The sequence below is a fragment of the Melanotaenia boesemani genome, chromosome 17, assembly GCF_017639745.1.
Source record: "Melanotaenia boesemani isolate fMelBoe1 chromosome 17, fMelBoe1.pri, whole genome shotgun sequence".
NCBI classification, from domain to species: Eukaryota; Metazoa; Chordata; class Actinopteri; order Atheriniformes; family Melanotaeniidae; genus Melanotaenia; species Melanotaenia boesemani.
This window is the reverse complement of record NC_055698.1, coordinates 10,854,942-10,874,820: the sequence shown is the minus strand read 5'-3', so window position 1 is coordinate 10,874,820 and position 19,879 is coordinate 10,854,942. Positions and strand designations below refer to the sequence as shown.

Here is a 19,879-nt window from a genome sequence, read left to right as displayed (position 1 = left end):
CTGTGCCCTTTAGATGGACAATGACTTGAAACCATTTCTTCCAACTCAGCCAGAGACCCACATGACACAGTCACCATTCAATGCACTCAAACATGACTTCCAAAAGCTTTCTAAAAGAAAGCTTTTTCAGCTGGAGTATGACACAGCTTAAAAGTGTGAACGAAAAAGAGATGTTAATTACCCGAGCACTCCGGCATGTTGCCTGTCCAGGTTCCGTTGACAGTGCAGTGTCTGGTGAGCAATCCGGTGGAGTAGTAGCCCTCCCTGCAGCTGTAAGTGATGGATCTGGAGAAAGTCAGGCCGTCGTGAATGAGGATCCGGGAATTTCGTGGAGTTCCTGGATTTCCACAGGAAATCACTGAAAAGAAAGAAAAAGAGATGGCAGCACAGAGCGTTAGAGAGCATTCATTCACTGGATAAAGCCCTCATCTTCAGAGGTGAAGGTGCTTTATTGGGAGGTGGGTTTGTTTGCAGGACTCTGCTGAAAACATTCTTTATCAAAGTTTTTTTCTTTTTTCTTTTTGAAAGATAAAACACACAAACCTTCATTCTTGATGAAAAATATTTTCATGCTTACATTCATCAGATTTCACACATTTTTCCACATAATCTTCTCTTCATTTAACCAAAAAGCCTGAAACCTACATGTAAAAATATACCAATTATCTCATAACATCTAGTCAGTGATTAGTAGAAGGAAAACTGCCAACAATAAATTTTATTTATCCCTTTTTTTTGTGTCCAAACAGGTAATCTTGAAAATGAATTATGTAGATTGGTTTACTTAAACCTAAATTGTTTAAAATCACATTGTTGTCTCATGTGTTCTAGTCTTCATACACTCATCACCACCACCCTCATGATCCACTGTGTCCTTGTTCATAAGTAACTCTGCTTTGATGGACAGACACTTTGCTCAGAAAATCCCTTGGTGTCTGTCCAGCCGCCAGCGATGGTTCTGTTCATTACAGTCTCCAGCTTGCCCCAGGCCCTCAGAGCCCCGGGGGCATTGCCCTCCCGTAATGACCAGATGTAGCCTGGCCCTTGAAGTCTGTGCCAACTGAGAACAGGTGGACAACCTCAGCATGTGGGCATGCCACACACAGGGAAAAGTGGGTTGTGAGGAGAGGGGCAGTGATGCTCTGTGGGTGTGTGGATGGTGTTTAAGAGGACACAGGAGAATGCATCTTGAAGGAACAAACAGTATAATGGTTGAAGGAAGAAAAGGTTCGTCTCATCATGAGTAGAAAGAAGAGGGTGAGAAAAGATACAAACAGAGCTACCAAGTGGAAAAAACTACTCAATGGCTCGATCAAAAGAAAGAATTTGAAAGATTTTACTAATCATAAACTTAATATGAATTCCAATGTCAAAAGAAAAACTGACAGAAAACAAACACAAACACATGCAAACACAAATAAACTGAATGTGTAGAGGAGCTACAACACACACTGTGGCAAGCAACCAAATTTCATATCTCAATATTTTTTACCTGAATCAGGACAAACTATATATATTTCACTATAATTTTTTGTCAAGTAACCAAACAGACTCTTCTAATTTACAGTTTCCAGTGCTCATTGCGCTTTCATTAAGGATCTGCAGCACATGTGAATTAAAACAGTTGACGGAAAATAAAATAGCTGTTTATTAAATTAAATGCTCCTGAAACAAATGAATGAAAAATACTTTTCAATGACTGTAACAAAAATACAATTGTGCAAAATGCAAAAAGAAAAGATACTTTTAACTCAAAACAAGCTTTCTCAATGTAATCGACATTCCCTCGTTCTTGATATATTTGAAAGTCTCGAAGTATTGGTCAACCCTACCAAAGTTAAATTAAAACATTTCTGTTTCACTATCATCGTTTAAGAGTATCAATGCAATTTACCTTCACTGCATTCAAGATGTTTGACCAAAGCAAAAAGCAGAACTGCAATATTATTATTATTCTTTTGCTGTTCACACAAATTAATTTTTTCAGATGTCTGCAACAAAAATGTAATTTATGATGTTCAGTGGAAGACATATTTAATGATCTTTTGCTTAACAAATGTAAAAACATATGCAACAGATCTTTTCCTCAAACTGACTGGTTTATTAGTCGAGCTGCCATCCACAGCAGGCTGCAGTTTTCAGTCCACTTTGGCATGCTGGCAGGAAGAGACTGAACTATCATTTCTGTGGTTGGTGGGCGATCAACTCTACTACATCTGCCTCTATATTGTGGCGGCCATTATCTGGCTTTATTTGTTATTAATATCATGTTTCCCTAAAAATAATCTTTGTTTCCAAATGTCTTTAAAATGAATTCCGAGTCAGAAACTGAAATAAATGGGAAAGCAAGTTTAAAGCTTTTTAGCTTTTTCTTTGACTTTTCTGGAAAGAATCCCAATATGGGAGATGTATGTCACTTTCTGTGTTTGAGATTGGGTCTTCAGCTTGACATGCCCTGAATAGTCACTGAATATATAGAAAAAAAAAACGTAAATAAATCTTTGACATTCAAAGTGCTCAACAAAAGCACAGAGCCACAGGAGAGATGCAGAACTCAAGCGACTGCTGAACACTGAGGTAAATGTCACAATTTAACAGAGTAAAAACATATTACTTACCATGACACTCAGGTTGTGTGCCCAACCAGGTCCCATTGGCCAGGCAAGTTCTCTCTGGTGAACCTTTTAGTACATAACCAGGCTCACAGCTAAAGCGGACAACACTGCCCACTGTAAACTCTTCTCCCAGACGGATACCGTGCACAGGAACACCTGGATCTCCACAAAGCCCGCTAGATTCCCCTGAAAGAACAAAACAAAAACATAAATCCACTTGTGAATGTGACAATTTTAGAATATGAACATGCATCAGAAACTCTGCAAAGTGATTTTTTCATTGCATGTGAGCACAATAATTGTGTAATCTGAACAGAAATATTGACTGCTGTTCCTTACAATTTTCTTTTTCCCTAAGGAGGATCTCGTTTCTAAAACTCATTCAATTTCTTTTCATTCAACTCGCTGAAAATGTACAATACGATGTAGCTTTTTCATTTCATTGCCCAAACATAAACGTTACAGCTTTCTTCAATAATTCAACATCCTCAAATGAAAACAACCACACAAAACATTTAGTGCTGTATGCAGCGCCCTGGCTGCTGATTTTACAAGGCAATGGTCAACATAACTTTAATAGGTGCATAGCTAAGAAAGTCAGCCAAATCTTTATAAAAAGATTGAGTTTACTGCCTGCACAGAGAACACTAGCAATCCACAGGATGTAGGTGAATGTCATGAATTATGACATTAAACTGTCACTGGGTTACTTTATTGTCGGACAGCTTGCTTTATTGTGTGTGTCTTAGTTTGTGCGTCTCTGCCACTGTGTGTTTATGCATTTTTCTGTTATGCATTTGCACATATGGGGATCCCCACAGTCTTTTGCATGTCTGATTATCATCTGTGCTCCGAAGCAAATTGCTGTTAGAAGAAAAGGAGTATGGGTGGTGTGGGGGGTAGGCAATGTCTTTATACTGCTTCATAACCCAGCTGAGGTATGGGTGTTGATGTTCCTCAGCCTAATGTGAGCAGATTAAAACAGTTTTATTGAGGACACTCTTTGCCCTTGATGCCCGTAGAGCAGACCGGCAACTCCATCTTTGGTCCACCTACTTTGCTCATTACCCGCTAACAGCTGCCACCCAAAATCTTTATTTGCTGGCCTGGCGTAACGGGGACATCAGTGTGACTGGGAGGTGCTATTACATCTGAATTAATTAAGTATTAAAGGCAGAAATGTGGGAAAATGATAAGAATATAACTCTGTATTTAAATAACAGAACACTGTATAATTTAAGAATATCTGGAATATCTAATAAGTATTTGGTCTCTGAGGATATATTTTGGTCGAGTGTTTGGAACCATCACTCTGGGTGACCAACCAATCTGGGTGTAGTTTTCCATACCAGAACAGTGTGGTGGTGAGCTGCTCCACTGCCCGTCCAGCTGGCACATTCGTGTGGTGTTGCCGATGATGGTACGCTGGCCCATGCAACTGTAGCGAATGACTGAGCCCACCGTTCTACGGTCACCTGAGACTTGTGTGTATGGAGGCACACTGGGTCGATCACAGAGAACCACTGTCCAATAGGAGAAAAGAAATCTTAAATATCAGCTTCTTAAAATGTGATTATTTCCTAGTCTTTGTTATAAATTTACAACTGAGTATAGAAAAAGCATCACCTAAAAGAAAAAATAAGGTTACTTACACAGGCATTTGGGTAGGGAACGGTCCCAGGTGCCATCCCCTTGGCAGGAGATAGAGCTGGTACCCAGCAGGTAATAGCCTGGGTTACAGCGATACGACACAGTAGTCTGGAAACTGTAGCGATGTGGCCCGCTGGGCAGTACCTGCCTGATGCTGTTCTCTACATGGCCTGGCTCTGTGCAGTTCACAACTGCAGAGACGAATGTAGGAGAGGAAGGGAGACAGAGAGGAAAGCAGCATATTGTAACCACGGAAGATTAAAAGATTCCCCTCCCCATCCATTCAACTTATCCAGCATCCATCTAGTCACCCAAATCCAAATGAGGTAGGAGGCACGCACAGGAAATAAACATTTGCTTCATTAGAGGCAGTCTCCTGTTGGCTGTTGTGGCGCAGAGATGGTGATGGATGGAGAGCTCACAGAAAAAAGAGGCACCATGTCAGTTTAGCAACAGATGGAGAGAGTTAGGGAAAGGGCGAGAATGTGAAATGAGTAAAGATGGGGGGGGGGTGTTCACAGTCTGTGAGGAAGAGGCCCTGTTGGTGGAGAATATATCAGCATTCTAACCGCATGTCAGCCAAAGACTGCTATCAACACCAATCCATCTTTTCTATCTCAAATACATGACACGAACAATGGCCTCAGCAAAATCAACAAAGTCAGAGTTGCTGTCGAGCCTTTACTGTTAACCACAACTGTATGTATGCAGGGATGCCAAAGAGCTAATGGCTTCTAAAATACTGTCTGTAAGTGACCACGTAGTCATTATGCCCCAGTTGCCAGTCTCATCCTTATAAAAGTATCTTTGCTCCAGCCAAAATGAACCCACTGTATGCTAATGTGCCTAAAAGCTTGCTCATTTCCATGCTCCCAAGCTGGCAAGCAATGCTAAAACACCCCCCAAATACCTATTATAATGCATTTCTTCCAGTACAGCACTGACCTATGGTGCCATCATTCACAACTTACTGCATAATAACAGTACAAAGCCTATTTGGAGAAATGGAGCTGCTTCAGCAAGAGACCTTCCAAGCTCAGAATTCAGCTTATAACATCTATGTTCAGGCAACACAGGCTCAAAAGGATTCCAACAGTCACAGAAAATGACTGACCGCCTGGTAAATTCCTGTGTGGCCTTGTGTGAAGAAAGAAAGGAAGCAAAAGGATGAAAGAAAAATGAAGAATAAAGGTGAGAAGAGAAGAGTGGCTGAAGCTATTCATTTCTGTTCAACTCAGAAGTGGGCAACCTGTCACCCTCTCCTGCTGACGTCCTGTCGAGTTAAGTGCAGGATCAGAGGGCTTTTTTTTTTTCTTCTTCTCAGAACTGCTTCTTTTACCTTCCATCACTAAACGATAAGTAAACACACAAGATTTGTCCAGAGGCTTGTGTTGCTGCAACTCAAATTGGTGATTAGAGAGGGACAGAAGGCTGGCTGTGCTGGCAGTGTTCTCATATTCCCTGAATTATTGATGAAACCTACAGACTTTATGGTTAAAATCTGGACTCTGGAGATCATTACCTCTGTCTGACTGACTCTTTCCCCGCCCTCACCTCTCTTGCTTTCTGCATATATTCCTTTTCCTGTCACTTATTAGAAGAATAGCCAATACACAGGTTTAGTTGAGAAAAGATGAGATGGATGAAGTTGTTGTCATCACAATACAGTTTTCCCACTTAAGGAGAAAGAGCAAGGCAGGCACTTTACTAAATGTGTCACAATAGCTGTAATTAATGTAATAAATCTCATTGACAAAAAGACCTCTAAACTACTTATGCCGTCACATCAACAGTGAGGCTAATGGCCATCAAAACAGATGCTCATCCACATGCAGACAAGCGCAAGCAGTCTTCACATAAAATGCATCCGAGAGTCGAAACAAGGCCAATGCTAATATGATGTCACTGCAGAGCGGAGAGATTTAAGGCGTATGTCTCAGAGAAAATCTTGCCTGCTTATGCATGCAGCAGCCAAATGTACTCTTTTTTTTAATAACTGAAGAAGGATGCCTGTGAGACTTGTAACTTCTCCATCTCTTCACAAATGTTTAAGAAAAAAAAATTCTTCCTCATTTAAAACAAATTCATAAGTCAATGAGTTGCTGGCTGTCTGTGCCTTGTCACATTCAGGGCCCATCCTTGCGAGGCACCCTTTTCTGTTCCTGTCATACAGCCTTTAGTCTGAAGCCACTTAGACACAGACATGACTGCTGCGATACATCGCTTGTTACAAAAACACTGTCAAATTAAATGTCTTTGCCTCAGTCATTCAAAGCAGAGCAGAGCACTTCTTATTCTGAGCAACACCCAAAATGCAGGTCTCCACGGGCCTACTGCCTTTCATTCAGCCTCAAGGATCCTGTGATTGTCTTTGGCCGTCTCTGCACTGATGTTAGCTAACTTTGTTTCCTTAAAGCCTAAGTGTATAACATAGGTAGTTAGGATGAGAGGAAATATCATCACATGTAAATATTATCTGGAGCGTCCAGAGACCATTAGATGTAATTCTGTGGTGATTAAATAAGCCAGGCTCCTCTTTGGGTTTTCATTTCAATTTCTCCCCAGAATGAGTCGGATGTGCTTCATCTACACTCTTTCTCTAATTAGAAACACCTGTAGGCACAACAGAAGTGACCTTGCAAAATATAGTAGGTCATTTATTAGCCACACACAAATGAGTGAGAACTCAAAACAGAGTCATACCCCCTCAGACAACTCTGCAGAAATTAGCTCAATATTTGGTAATGTTTCCACTTTTTGGATAAGATTTGGAAGAAGCCCTTTTCACAGCATGATATCATTGCTCTCTCTCTCTCTCTCTCTCTCTTTCTATATATCTCTTAACACTTACTTTTACACTTGGGGAGGGCTTTGCTCCACTGCCCGTTGGCCTGGCACATCGACTTAACAGCCCCCTGCAGAACATATCCCGTATTGCAGACAAAACGCACAACATCGTTCAGGTTGAACTGGGTTCCCTGGGTCACACCGAAAGTAGGGTTGCCTGGGTGGCCGCATGTGATGGCTGAGAGATTCATAGTCAAGAGAATGTCCCAATTACACATTCATAGAGTACTTTGTTGAATTAATGATGCTTACAGGAACAATGCCATTTAAATAAAGTCTGCATTAGAAAGGTATAAAAAGTTGGTTATAAACAAAGATGCTGAAAAAAGTACCAGATCTGCTGTTTTTATCGTTAGCAAGTTAATCCTCTTCTAATGCAAGTTGTATCACAGAATAAGGTCTTGTGTTTTATCGATAACCTGATCAATAGATCTCTAGACAATCTACATCAGTGATCACAAATCATTTACAAAAACACAAGAAAGCTTAAAGAAAGTAGCTTTCTGAGGGGCGACTAGAATGCTTAGAAATGTTCTCAGTAGAAAATCTGGGTGTGAATAACTACTTATTATCTACACCTGCAACAACTGATAATTCCACCCACAGTTTTACTAATGATTTGTTTTGCGAGGGTACTTACGAACACAGACAGGAGTACGTCCTGACCAGCGGTGATCCTGGTCACAGATTCGCACTGACATTCCAATGAGACGAAATCCTGGGTTACATTGGTACATAACGCTGCCTCGATAGTTATAATTCTCTCCAATGATTTGTCCATTCACTATAGGCTCTGGAGTGCCACAGTGGCCAGCTGTGTGAGGAAGAAGACTCAGATGTTTTAACTATGTGTTAAGAAAAAACATGACTTAAATTCATGAAGTTTTAAACACATTTATGTTCCGAGGTTCCCCTACCTAGACACTGGACTTGCGATCCACTCCAAAGCCCATTAGACATACACTCCCGCACTCGAGAACCAACCAAAGTATATCCTGTGTTGCAGGAGAAAATGGCTGTGGCTCCATACACAGTCAGTGTTCCAATCTTGTTACCATTTGGAGGAGTCCCGAGGTCCCCACAGGAAATGACTGACATTTGAAAACAAAAAATTATATTCTTAAATTATCAAGTATGATGCAATGGTTAAACTTTATTGCCATTAGATGAGCAATATCTGAAAATTAGACAGAGGTTTGTCAACATTTCTGTGTAAATAAGGCAACTGCCTTATTATCAAGTAACAGAGAAAACCAATCCCACTTACTGTCACAGACAGGACGAGGGTCTGGATAGTTCCACGTGCCGTTTGTCTGGCAGCGAATGATCCTCTGACCCCTGTAGTAATATCCTGGGTCACATATGAGCATCATTATAGCATCATATTGGTTCTGAGTGCCATAAATTAGTCTCCATCTCCCATGTTCCACTGCAGAGTGGCCGATGTCATGGCAGGTAACGGCTGGAAGGCAAAACAACACCAAATTAGTAAGTCGACTATTTGAATACGCCTGAGTTTTAAAAAATAGCTTGTACTATCTGTTTGTGACTGGAAACCATGATGTCATTGTATATACATTAAGATCCAATAGTCTGAACTGGTTTTACACATATCTGCAAACAATTTCATACTTTTTTAAATGAATATCTTCAAGGTACAAGCCAGATCTAATTGGAGGGTATCCACATATAAATAGGATAACTTTGGATTTACAGCTCTGCCACATTTTACCATCTTAAAGGTGATGCTTTGGATTGTGAGCTTTTTGAAGCCTTGTCCATACTTTTTCATCATTCAGGAACAGGGCGGTCTTATGTGTTCATCGAAAGAATGTTGTTACAGAACTAGTTGTAGACTTCATGGCAAAATCTAATCAAGTGTTTTTATTTCGAAGGCTTACTAATGGTCTTCACCTTGCAGTGAAACCTCTGTGTTTGCTCTTGTGAGTCTTCTTTTTATGGCAGACTTGGTTGATGATGTATTTACCCAACTGAATGGGACTTCAGATGTCTTTACCATTAAAGGAATCCTGCAAATGTCCACTACTGTTATCTATGAATTCCCAGGCTTTTTTTATAACTTTGTACCAAACTGTGCTTGCTGCAGTTTCAAATAGATTCATTTTCTTTTTGAGCAACAGATGGCCACTTTCAACTGCTTTTAGAGTTTTTATAACATCATGCTGTGGGTTCACAGCAACAGCTTTTTGGTTAAAAGTCACACAGTCATCTACAGCCTTTTTACACTACTTTGGCTAATTAAAAAATAAAAAAGGAATATCCACATCTGTCCATGAAATAATGTTTGAATCAAAAGTCCAAATATGTTTTAGTCCATTTAAAAAAAAGTACATTCACGTAATGTACATAATTATTTTGTAATTTACAAGACTGTATGTGGATAGACAGGTTAAATAACAAAAATCATGTCTACGTCTAAATATTTGCAGGCCTGTAATACTTCTGATCAGACTTGTTTCTTAAACAATGCTCCTAAACTTTGAGAGAAGATACTCACGAACACATCTGGGTGGGGCCTCAATAGAGCTCCACCTTCCAGATTCCTGACAGATCAGTGAGGTTGTGATAGGCCCGGCAAGCCGAAACCCAGGATTACACTGGTAGGTGGCCCTGGCTCCCAGAGAGAAGTCCTGGCCAACAATGCTGCCATTAACAGGGGGAACTGGCATCCCACAGGACATAACTAGAAAAGAGAGGAGGAAGTGGCAGATACAAGATGCTTAAAGCATGGGTAGCAAAATATATATTAAAAATACATCTTAGCATTGAAAACCAAGCCCACAACAATCCAAAGGACTGCATGGATGTGCAGTAAACATCAGTTTGGGCCACCATCTGCACAAAAGTGAACAATCAAGCCAACACATAAGACATGCAATTCAAATGGAGATTACTTCTGGTGTAGAACTGCATGTCAACAGTGGCTACCCTGCTGTTTCTGTTAACAAGACTGGTTAGAAACTAGACTGTTGAAGTGGAGTTTTACATTCCAGGCTTTTGTGATTGAAAATAGAAGACATGAGACAATTCACAGAACTGGTTCCCCAAAAAAGATGGTAAATCAGCTTCAGTTCCTTGTAAAGTTGTTTTTGTATTATTTGACAAAATAATAATAATAATAATAAAAAGCATTTGAATTAGGCATATTTATCCTCCTAGCCCAGACCTCATTTATATTTTATACCTTATTTTGAGTCATTTAAAACTTATCATGAATTATTCCATTTTAAGAGGGCAACTGTTAAACCAATTATCATTTCCAAAAATCGTGCACTGAGAAGATTTAGTCAAGGTAAACCAAATGGCACCAATTTCAGATGAATCTTTAAAATAATTTTAAAAAGTGGCAATGGGAGCTTTCTTTGTGACCTTAGGCTGAGTAGCTGTCATACACGGCCTGAGCTGAATGCACACTTTTATCCAAAGCAAATAGGGTTATGCTAATTTTTTGTTCCCCAACCACTTTAAATTGAAGGCACAGCTGTAAAAAATGTCATCTTTATCTTTTTTTGTGACTTTTTCTTTTCAGCTTTGACTCGATTTAATGCAGTCTGTAGGTTTCCTTTATTATTTTTTATTGATTGGCTTGTATGAACACAGTTATTAGAAATTGGACTAATGTTGATTTGTTTTAATTAAATCACAATAAAGTGCCCTGAGATGACTTTGTTCTGAATTGGTGCTAAACAAATAAAGCTGAACTGACAACTTGAATGATACACTGAACAAATTACAGAGATAATACTGACATGATTATACCAAACATAAGGAATTTTGCTCTTTTTTCTGAATGATTTCTCTAACACCAGTTCAAGTAAGTAAGTAAGTAAGTAAGTAAGTAAATAAATAAATATTCATCTTTACTCTTGAGCATTTGCTACGAGTGGGTCCTCACCTTGACAAAGTGGCACTGGTGCATTCCACTGGTAGATTCCTTGTATATTCCGGGTGCATGTGGCGCTGCTCTGACCAATAAGCCGGAAGCCCTGGTCACAGCTAAATCGCAAGGTGCTGCCTAACTTAGTGCCTGTTAGACTGTGCACTGTGCCATTTACAGGGTTGTTTGGAGGGCTGCAATAGGCCGCTGTGCAAAAGAGAAAAATAAACACATAAATATGCAAACCAACAGAACAGAGTGCAAAAGTCTAGAAAACCAGTAATGATGCAAGGCAATGCAAGTTGTTATGGAGAGGTGAAGAATTAATGCACATTCAATGGTGCAGAGCTTTAGATCTCTATTGCATCTTCTTGAGGAAAAGGACATATTAATACAGGCTCAACAATGCAATCTCTTTAAGGCAAACACTGCTTTGTCGAAGCAAGAAAATTGATTATGGGAAACTAATGTTCTGCAAAGCAAAATGGGAGTTTGTCAGGGGAAGATCATAAACGTGATGGATACATAATAGGAGGAACAAAATATCTGTTTTTGGTTAAATTGGTAGCAGCTATAATCATTTATCATCACAAATGATGCCGGGAATGGATCCACAGTTTCCAAAGAAGATTCACAAGCATTAACAGAGTTTTGCAGAACTCAGAACAACTACAAGTCAAACGGCGTCTTTAACAACTCACACGTGCAAATGGAAGTTTAAGTTAGTGGGATATACATATACACATATATGAAAACTCCAGAACTTAGGGGCTACTGCCTTGTAAGTTTCATAAGTTTCCCCGTTTTAACACACCTCGCTCAAATTAATGGGTCGATGTGCAGAACTCAACAAAAAGCTGTTGGAGCCATTAAATTTTAATCAAACTTGCTGGAGCATGGAAAGCACTCAAAACCTGTAGCACAGTGGCTCTCAAGGACCTGAGTTTGTGATCCCTGCTCATAGCATAAAATCTTGAATCAACAGCAATGACATGAACTCTGCATTAATGATGTCTTGCTACCTCATATAAATTGTTGCAATGAGACAGAATTTGATAGTTTTCAAGTGAGCAGGCACATTTTTGTCATACTAGACAGAATAAAATGCTACAAAATGAATGAATGAAATGAATGAATGCTTTTTCATGGCCCAAGAGTACAATATTCTGTAACAAATAACAGTCACCACACCAAAACCTTTCTTTAAAAAATAGAAAACTTAAAAAAAATCTTAAAAAGGTAACATGGAAGTCAATATGGGAATTAAAAAAAGTGAGTGATGTGCGTCATAAAACTGACTTAAGGCAGAATGTGAATTTGAGGTTGATTATAAAAGATGTTGGATTTGAGATGCTAGATATGTGATGATCCACAGCCAATCCAATTTAGGCTTTGACAGCACGTCATCTAAAGGTTGATGATCCACTTGTTTAAGAAACAGACCACGCACAGGGCTTCAATTACAATCACAAAACTACTCTGTGAAATGATGGTCGGTGTAACTGCAGGTTTCTAAACCACCTTTAGTTACATGCTCTTCTCTTCTAACTGTGACCAACTCATTTGCCCTTCTGTTTTCCCATGTTCCATTTTCATCTTTTGCCCATAGTAAGACAGTACATCACTTGCCTGTCTGCAAATCAGCCCTGTAACTTATATAGAATAAATCAAACCTACAAAGGAGAGATAACAAACAAGCAGGGAGAGGAGCAGGGACTGGAAAGACTCAGGCTGACTCTAAGCTGACTGAACTGATGGAAAAGATGAACATTTCTAAATGGCGTGATGGAAACAGTGAGACAAGTTCAGAACAGAGTAAGAGAATAGAAAAAAACAGGGATGGAAGATAGTAAGAGAAAATGCCTGCATGTTGTTAATGGAAGACCTGCCCTTGGAGAAAAAATAAATTAATTGATCAGGAAATATAGCTGAATACTTCAATGTGCCTTTGCCATCTGTTTATTCCTTCCCACCAAGGTACAGCAGCACATATTGACCATTGCAAATTTTGGGTTCTCTGGGGGTCACTTAATCCGCCATGTTAAAATCCATCAATGCTTTAAAAAAAGACGGGAAAAAAAGCAAAGTAAAAGAGGTAGAAAGAAATGGTAAGTTCTACAACAGAACATGTGGTTGGGGTGACAGAAAGCTCCACAGAGAGGAGGAGAGAGACAATTTGTCAATCTGGCTGAGTGGTGTTGATACAGAATGGAGGGAGCCTTTTAAATATTTACACAGTCATAATTCACAGCGAATTATACAGGTGTCGTATACCAACAGATCCTTCATGGAAGCAGGACAAAACAGAGGAATAATAAGCAACAAGGAACAGGGTTTACTAATTCCCAGCCCTTGCCACACAGCGAGATGTGGGACAGATGCCTGCTGCCCCCATTAGGCTCTTATAGAGATGGGTCATATTTCTGGCTGTCTGAGCCACAGTTGGCAGCCCAGATGTTGGTCATGTTGAAAAAGTACCTCCACTGATGAGAGCGAACTTGCAACAAGGTCCCAAAATAACAAGTAAAACATCATTTTCACACAGTGAATCAATCACAGTGCAAATTACCCACTGGGGTGAATAAATGCTTGTGGATTACTGGTCCTTATAACTCACCTGAGTAGCGTATGCGAAAGCCTTTGTGGCTGGTAGTGTGATCAAAGGACCAGTGCAGGTAGACTTTGTTACTAGAGCTGGTGATGCTCAGTGGACTGGAATAGTTACCACTGAGGGTAATTAGGAGAGGACTTTGTCTAGATGGACCTAGAGGAAGATATAGGAAAAAAGAGATAAAACAACTTATTAAAAAGACATCATTAATGATAGTTCTTTAACTTTGAAAGTAATGAAGCACATCTAGCCTTTATGTAAACTAAAGAAGGCCCTTTATCTTTATAATAAAGATACTTGGATCTAAGGATTTCTATCAGATGCTTAACTGCCTGTGTTGCATATATTTTCTAAACATACAAAATTTCATACGAGCAGGGTTATGAAGCAAGTAGTTGCTAGACTCCAAATTCTGTGAAAAAAAAAAAAAAATGTCAGGCCATAACTGGCTTGGCTGACTTAAGGTGAGCAAATGTCTGCTTCTCTCCACTCGGCAGAAGATAAAAAGCACTAATCAGCATCACAAGTGTATACAACCACCATTTTCTCTGAGCTGCCTGGCAGAGTTGCTGACTGTGCCTCTAATCACATGCAAATGTACAAGGCAGATGTAGATGTTCTGTCACCATAAAAGGGGGGTTGTGTTTGATTTTTACTTAGTGGAGGCAGATAGCTTTGTTATGGACAGTAATGTTAGCTGTCTGGTTCATTTAGCCTTTAAATGTAGATTTCTGTGAAAGTCTTTGGACAGGAAATTGGGGATTTTATTGTAAATGACCATGTAACAAAATATGAGTAGTAGTCAGCATCCAAACCAACAATTCTATATATTATAATATATATATAATATATACATATTCACTTATTCAGCAGCTAAATTGACCCACCATCAAAGACCTCAAGCTCATCAAACTGACGGCTGGTCTGGAAATGTTCAATAGTGAAGGTTATGTTGTAGCCTGGCTCTACTTTGACCACCCAGGAGCAAGACTCAAAATGAGGGAAACCACTGCCAGGTGACTGGCTCATAATGACGCCGGTGGAAGAAGTCAGCACCTCATTCATGGGGCAACTCACTGGTGAGAGAAAAACAAAGCAGAGAAACAAGATAAAGTGTTATTTTAAAGTATCGCAATGATCCATTTACGTTTTGTGTTATTTTATAATTGCAGATCACCTCTCCTGGTTGTTCATTCATTTTAGTGGATTCAATTTAACTTGAAGTCTAAATTGGATTGGTTTGATCCATATTGTTTCTGGAGGAAAGCTCAATGTGACTAAAAGCATGGCTAAGCTAATTGTCATTCTGGTCCAAATGCTGTCACAGGAAACAAAGGCATGCATGGAAAAGCAGTCCACAAAACAGGTTATATATTACATAGCATCACTGAGTTGGCATGATCATATACACCCTTTGTTGGCCAATTTCACTGTGTGACATGCTAACTTAGCAAGTAACTGATAATTGCCTTGAAACCCTGTTGCTGTGGTGAATGGATGCACCACATCCATCTGTTCATCTTGTTTTCCATCATTGGGATTCTTTTAGGACATCATTTTGTAGGACACATCAATGCCGCAATGAGGTGCCAGTAGTGTCTGAATTATTAAGCATGACATGATGCACTTTTCTTTTGAGTTTTTGTTGGATCATTGTGAAGCCAAGCTCTTAATCTGCTACAGCTGCATGCATGCAGAATGGAGTCCCTCAGACACTAGGTGCAACAGGACTGAATGCAATATGTTATACAGCACCCACAATGCAACAGCTACATAGTTGTCTCTTGTTTTTGCTGGTCCCATCCAAGTGCTGAGGTAGTGAAAAACTCCTATCCACTGCACAAACAGCATATTCTCCATTATTTTTCTAGCCCAGGCATTTCAGCACATTTCTTGTAAATTTTTAACATGGCTGTTCCAATCGCCTCTCAAAATCATTAAAAAGAGGAAAAAATCCTCAAAGCCTATTCTGCTATGCATAATGGCACTCAATGGTTTAAAGATCCAAGTTAATGCTACTTAAAATCCACCCAACAGCTAGTTAAAAGAGCCTTAACAAGACTGACTTAACATTGTTTGCCTGCAACTAGAAGCTTTGCTACCATAACAAATTAAATCAGTACAAAACACACAAACACACATTCCATGCTTTAAATGTGAGGAAAACAACTTCAGAGTGCAAATAACTGGGTGTGCATTTAAGTATTTAAAACAATGCTGAAACTTTAGGTGTAAATGACAAATACAGGTAATTGCCAGTCCTTTCTTACAGTGTAGAAATACTGAACACTGCATCGGTTTCAAGCAGCAACTCCTTCATGAGCAGCAGGTGCTTTTTTGTGCACGAGTGAGCATCTGCATTAGTATAGAAAATGCTCACGCGACGTCACTGCAACTTTGTCCACCATGTTGGAGGGGGACCCAGCTACTGTTTCCATTGACACTTTCATGTGTCTCAACAGTAAACTATGCTAATAACATGATTAAAACACCGACAAGAAACATCATAAACTCACAAGGGAGCTAAAAAGTAATGAAGCAGAAACGCAAATTACTAACTAGGTTCCTACACCTGTCAAGGACATTTACACTATATGTATGTGTATATGTATATGTAATATAATATAATATATATATATATATATATATATATATATATATATATATATATATATATATATATATATATATATATATATACAGTATATATATATATATATATTCTTTTTATTTATTTATTTTTGCTTTGTTTGTTGCATTGAATTTAGTTGAAAATCTCATAACTAAATGTCACCTTAAGTTGGAAAAAAAAAAAAAAAAAAAAAACATAAAATGTTTCTAAATGTCAGCACAGGTTAGACAACGGATTTTACCCAAGTATTAAAGTGTTTGCATGTGAGCGGGACTGAGCTTCAGTAGTATTCTGATCTACTTTGATTCCAAAGAGATTAAAGGGGTCGGTGACATCATTTACAGCCTCATACACCTCTAGGGTCTGAGTCAAAAGGTTTGAATCTATCAATGACAGTAAAGCTTATTTGCCCCTTGAAGTAACAGATGAAATTTAAGAGTCAAGTTCATTAAACAATCAGTTGGCTGAGGTGTGTTGTCAGTGACCTTTCACAGAGCTTCAGCTTGTATTCAGAATTACTTTCAGCTTGTCTTGGAGAAGATGAAAGGACAAGCAGGGGCACTTATTATCAAACCAATTTATTTTGAAATTTGGGAATTACTCTTTTAAGGACTGAGTCAAGAAAGAATGTGGGATCAACATAATATAGTAGATCTCTAAAGAAAATTCACTTTAATCAGATGAAAGGAATAACTAGCTGCAGGGAATCAACAAATCCTCACTTCTTTTTGTGTGTAAACTGTTCATAGTATGTAAGAGCCTAATGATAAATAATATTTAGTGGAGGGTATTTGTGCTAACAAGCACTGATGTACACAAGTCTGCCTCCATACACATATTTATGCACTACTCATGTGCAAATATGGTTGTATATAAATGCACTGCTGTGTTGGTATTTAATTACCAAGAGCTGAAGGGTAACAATGAGCTGACTGAAAGGAATGGGTGACAATATAAGCATTTGTCAGGATCAAGACCTTACAACTCTGATAACTCAAGTATGACAATTAAAATGTGAAAAGGGGGGCAGCTGTAATCCATTCTGGAGAAAGACTAAAACAAGAAAGCAGGGTCAGGGAAGAAAAAAAATCTATGCAAGAATGAAGGGACAGACAAAGAGGCAGGGGGATGAAGAAAGCCACTGTAAGCTCGGAAACTACTGTGATGGGTGATTAAGCAGGTTTTAGCCAGACATTTCTTTGGTGGGATAAGCTCAGGGATTTTGGATCATCAGCACTCATTGTGTTTTCTTAAACAGAATGAAGCAACACTTTGTACTGAAGCTACTGCTGTGTGTGTGCATCCATGATTCTCCAAATCCCCGTACTCTCAGCAGACGGTAAATGTGGTTAAAGGTATTGAGTCCAACATGAGTCTGTATAATCAAATAAAATCTAATCGAATATTAAAATAACCAACCAGTTGCTCAAATGGGAGGAAGTGCAGGAGAGACCAAACGCATCTGAATGACTTGCTACTGACTGGATTAAACGTAAAAAGCAAGAATAACTGCAGGTCTGTTCATACTTGAGTTATATTGGCAACTTGTTTTTATGCCTGTAGACCATTTTTGGGGGGAAAGAAAAAAGTCAAAAAGACAGAAACGGTTTCCATCAACACCCAGATCTGTCTGTGCTTTTGAGAATCTGCAGCACTGCGTTTTGAACCAACTACAGACAATGACAAGAAAAAGGAGAACGGGAAACAATGGGTACATGTGTTATGCAACAACAGATGTCTGATGCTAGTGAGTCAGTAGGGAGAAGGGAGCGAATGCAGAGGATGAGGGGGGATACCGGCACAGAAGACGACGCAGCACTGCAGAACCGGCTGTGGTTTCAGTGCTGCTGTCTGGACGACCGTCACAGAATGACAACATGCACTGGTGTGCAGTCCAGACACAAGCTAGACAAGTGTGGATGGATATACAGTGTATACATGAGCGTGTGATGTGTGGGATTGAGTGTGTTTGTGTGTGGCGGCAGAGGCCTCTAGACGGGCAGGAAGGGTTATGCCTGTCAGAGCTGGAAGTGGTGATTTGATAGGTGTAGCTGCAGCCAACATGTCCCCTGAATTTCAATGAGCTGTGCACTTTGTCTATTTGCTGCTCTCCAACTAAGTGCCTCCCAGTCTCTCTTTCTCACCTTGCCGTTAAACTGTAGCCCTAGTCTTACCTACTCGCCACTCGTCAGCTCACGTAGCTGTGATTCAGGCTTTGAGACAAATTTTGCATTTGCCTCTCTGAGTCCTGCTTATTCAAAGTTCACTCAAACTGCTTTCCTTCATGTTTTTAAAGCATCGTCTCTTCCTATCCATTCTAGTTCTCTTCCTTCACAATCGGAAACTCTCGCTCAACCCCTCCTCTTCTCTAGCTTTTGTTATCTGGCCTCTTTATCCCCCCAGTGTGTGTGTATGAAAGTGAAGTGACAGGGAGTCAAGAGAAAGAGGAAAAAAAGCGGTGCATGCGGGAAGTGTTTGTCCTCAGTATGAAATGTTTCTCAGCATAAAAATGATGCTTGCACTTGTATATATGCAGGTGCGGAAATACAAGTTATAGAATATAGGAAGATGTAGGAAAAATGTACAAAGGGATTTGTGCACCTATTAAATCACCTCAGAATAAAGAAGATTTCAGTCTCATCTGTTCTACTTCTCACTGGGTGTCCCAAGTACAGCACTTTGTTCCAGGTCTAGCCTTTATATTATGTGTCCTGCTCCGTTTTGTTGCCCTCATCCTTTTCATCTATTTCTTTTTTTTATCTCTCTCCTTTTTCACCTCATGCTGAGAGGATTTGCATATTCTCACAACTTAGTGCTCTAAATTACTAGCATTTATCAACCTAAACTTACTCTGCCTCACTCACTGCATAATCCATAAACAAGATGAGACACAAAATGTTGAAAATGTGAAGCACACTTTTAAAAAAAATAGATGCAGTTATAATATTTTGAAGTACAAAGAAACAGAGGGACCCCTGCATGCACCCTGTCTTTTGCCTACAGCAAACCTGTTACACACAACAGAGTAATAAGATGAGGCTGTATGTGAGGAGTACAGGAATCCTCTGGGAGGATGATATCTCAGCGTAACAACAACACAGCAACCACCCTCAGCCTCATGGGAACCAAGTACCATCCATAGAGATGGAAAGGGTACCAAAATGATGTGTGGTTGTTGCTCCATGTCTACAGGCAAAGAGAGCACCCATGGGAGGCAGAAATATGGGAAAACACAACCTAATGCTTGAGTCTCTAATTAAAGAAAAAGACAAAAGCCTGCTGAAAATAAACTCATAGGACCCCTCTTGGCAGATGAAGGCAGTGTTTACCTGTCTTGTAATACAATAATCAGCCACAAGGTTAAAACCACAAGCTTAAAATTGTCAGCCTTCCCTCCACAACCATCCTGAATAGCTTTGGCGAAGTGTTATTGTCATTTGAGGGTTCATGGAGTTATAAAACAATAGTGTTTCACAGTAACATCCATGTGAATGTGAGGAAATGTTTTTTTCAGAAGAATGATGCATTTTAATGAGATGACCAGAGCTACTTGTCTGTAGACTTAATGTGGCAGATGATCTCTTTCTGTTGGCAAGGGAAGGCAGGTTTATTTGTACAGCAAATTT

At 39.5% G+C, this 19,879-nt stretch overlaps 1 protein-coding gene across 1 annotated transcript in view; it reads right to left on the bottom strand.

Annotated features, from left to right (window-relative positions):
* Positions 1-19,879, bottom strand: part of csmd2 (CUB and Sushi multiple domains 2) — a 237,590-nt gene that overhangs the window by 25,028 nt on the left and 192,683 nt on the right. Inside the window, exons 48-59 of the mRNA XM_042012628.1 lie at positions 14,509-14,697; positions 13,628-13,774; positions 11,029-11,217; positions 9,631-9,816; positions 8,380-8,574; positions 8,030-8,203; positions 7,753-7,926; positions 7,117-7,290; positions 4,268-4,456; positions 3,965-4,138; positions 2,619-2,801; positions 182-358 (exon numbers count right to left, since the gene is read on the bottom strand). Of these exons, the coding sequence (XP_041868562.1) occupies positions 182-358; positions 2,619-2,801; positions 3,965-4,138; positions 4,268-4,456; positions 7,117-7,290; positions 7,753-7,926; positions 8,030-8,203; positions 8,380-8,574; positions 9,631-9,816; positions 11,029-11,217; positions 13,628-13,774; positions 14,509-14,697 (2,151 nt within the window). The remainder of the gene's footprint in view (positions 1-181; positions 359-2,618; positions 2,802-3,964; positions 4,139-4,267; positions 4,457-7,116; positions 7,291-7,752; positions 7,927-8,029; positions 8,204-8,379; positions 8,575-9,630; positions 9,817-11,028; positions 11,218-13,627; positions 13,775-14,508; positions 14,698-19,879) is intronic.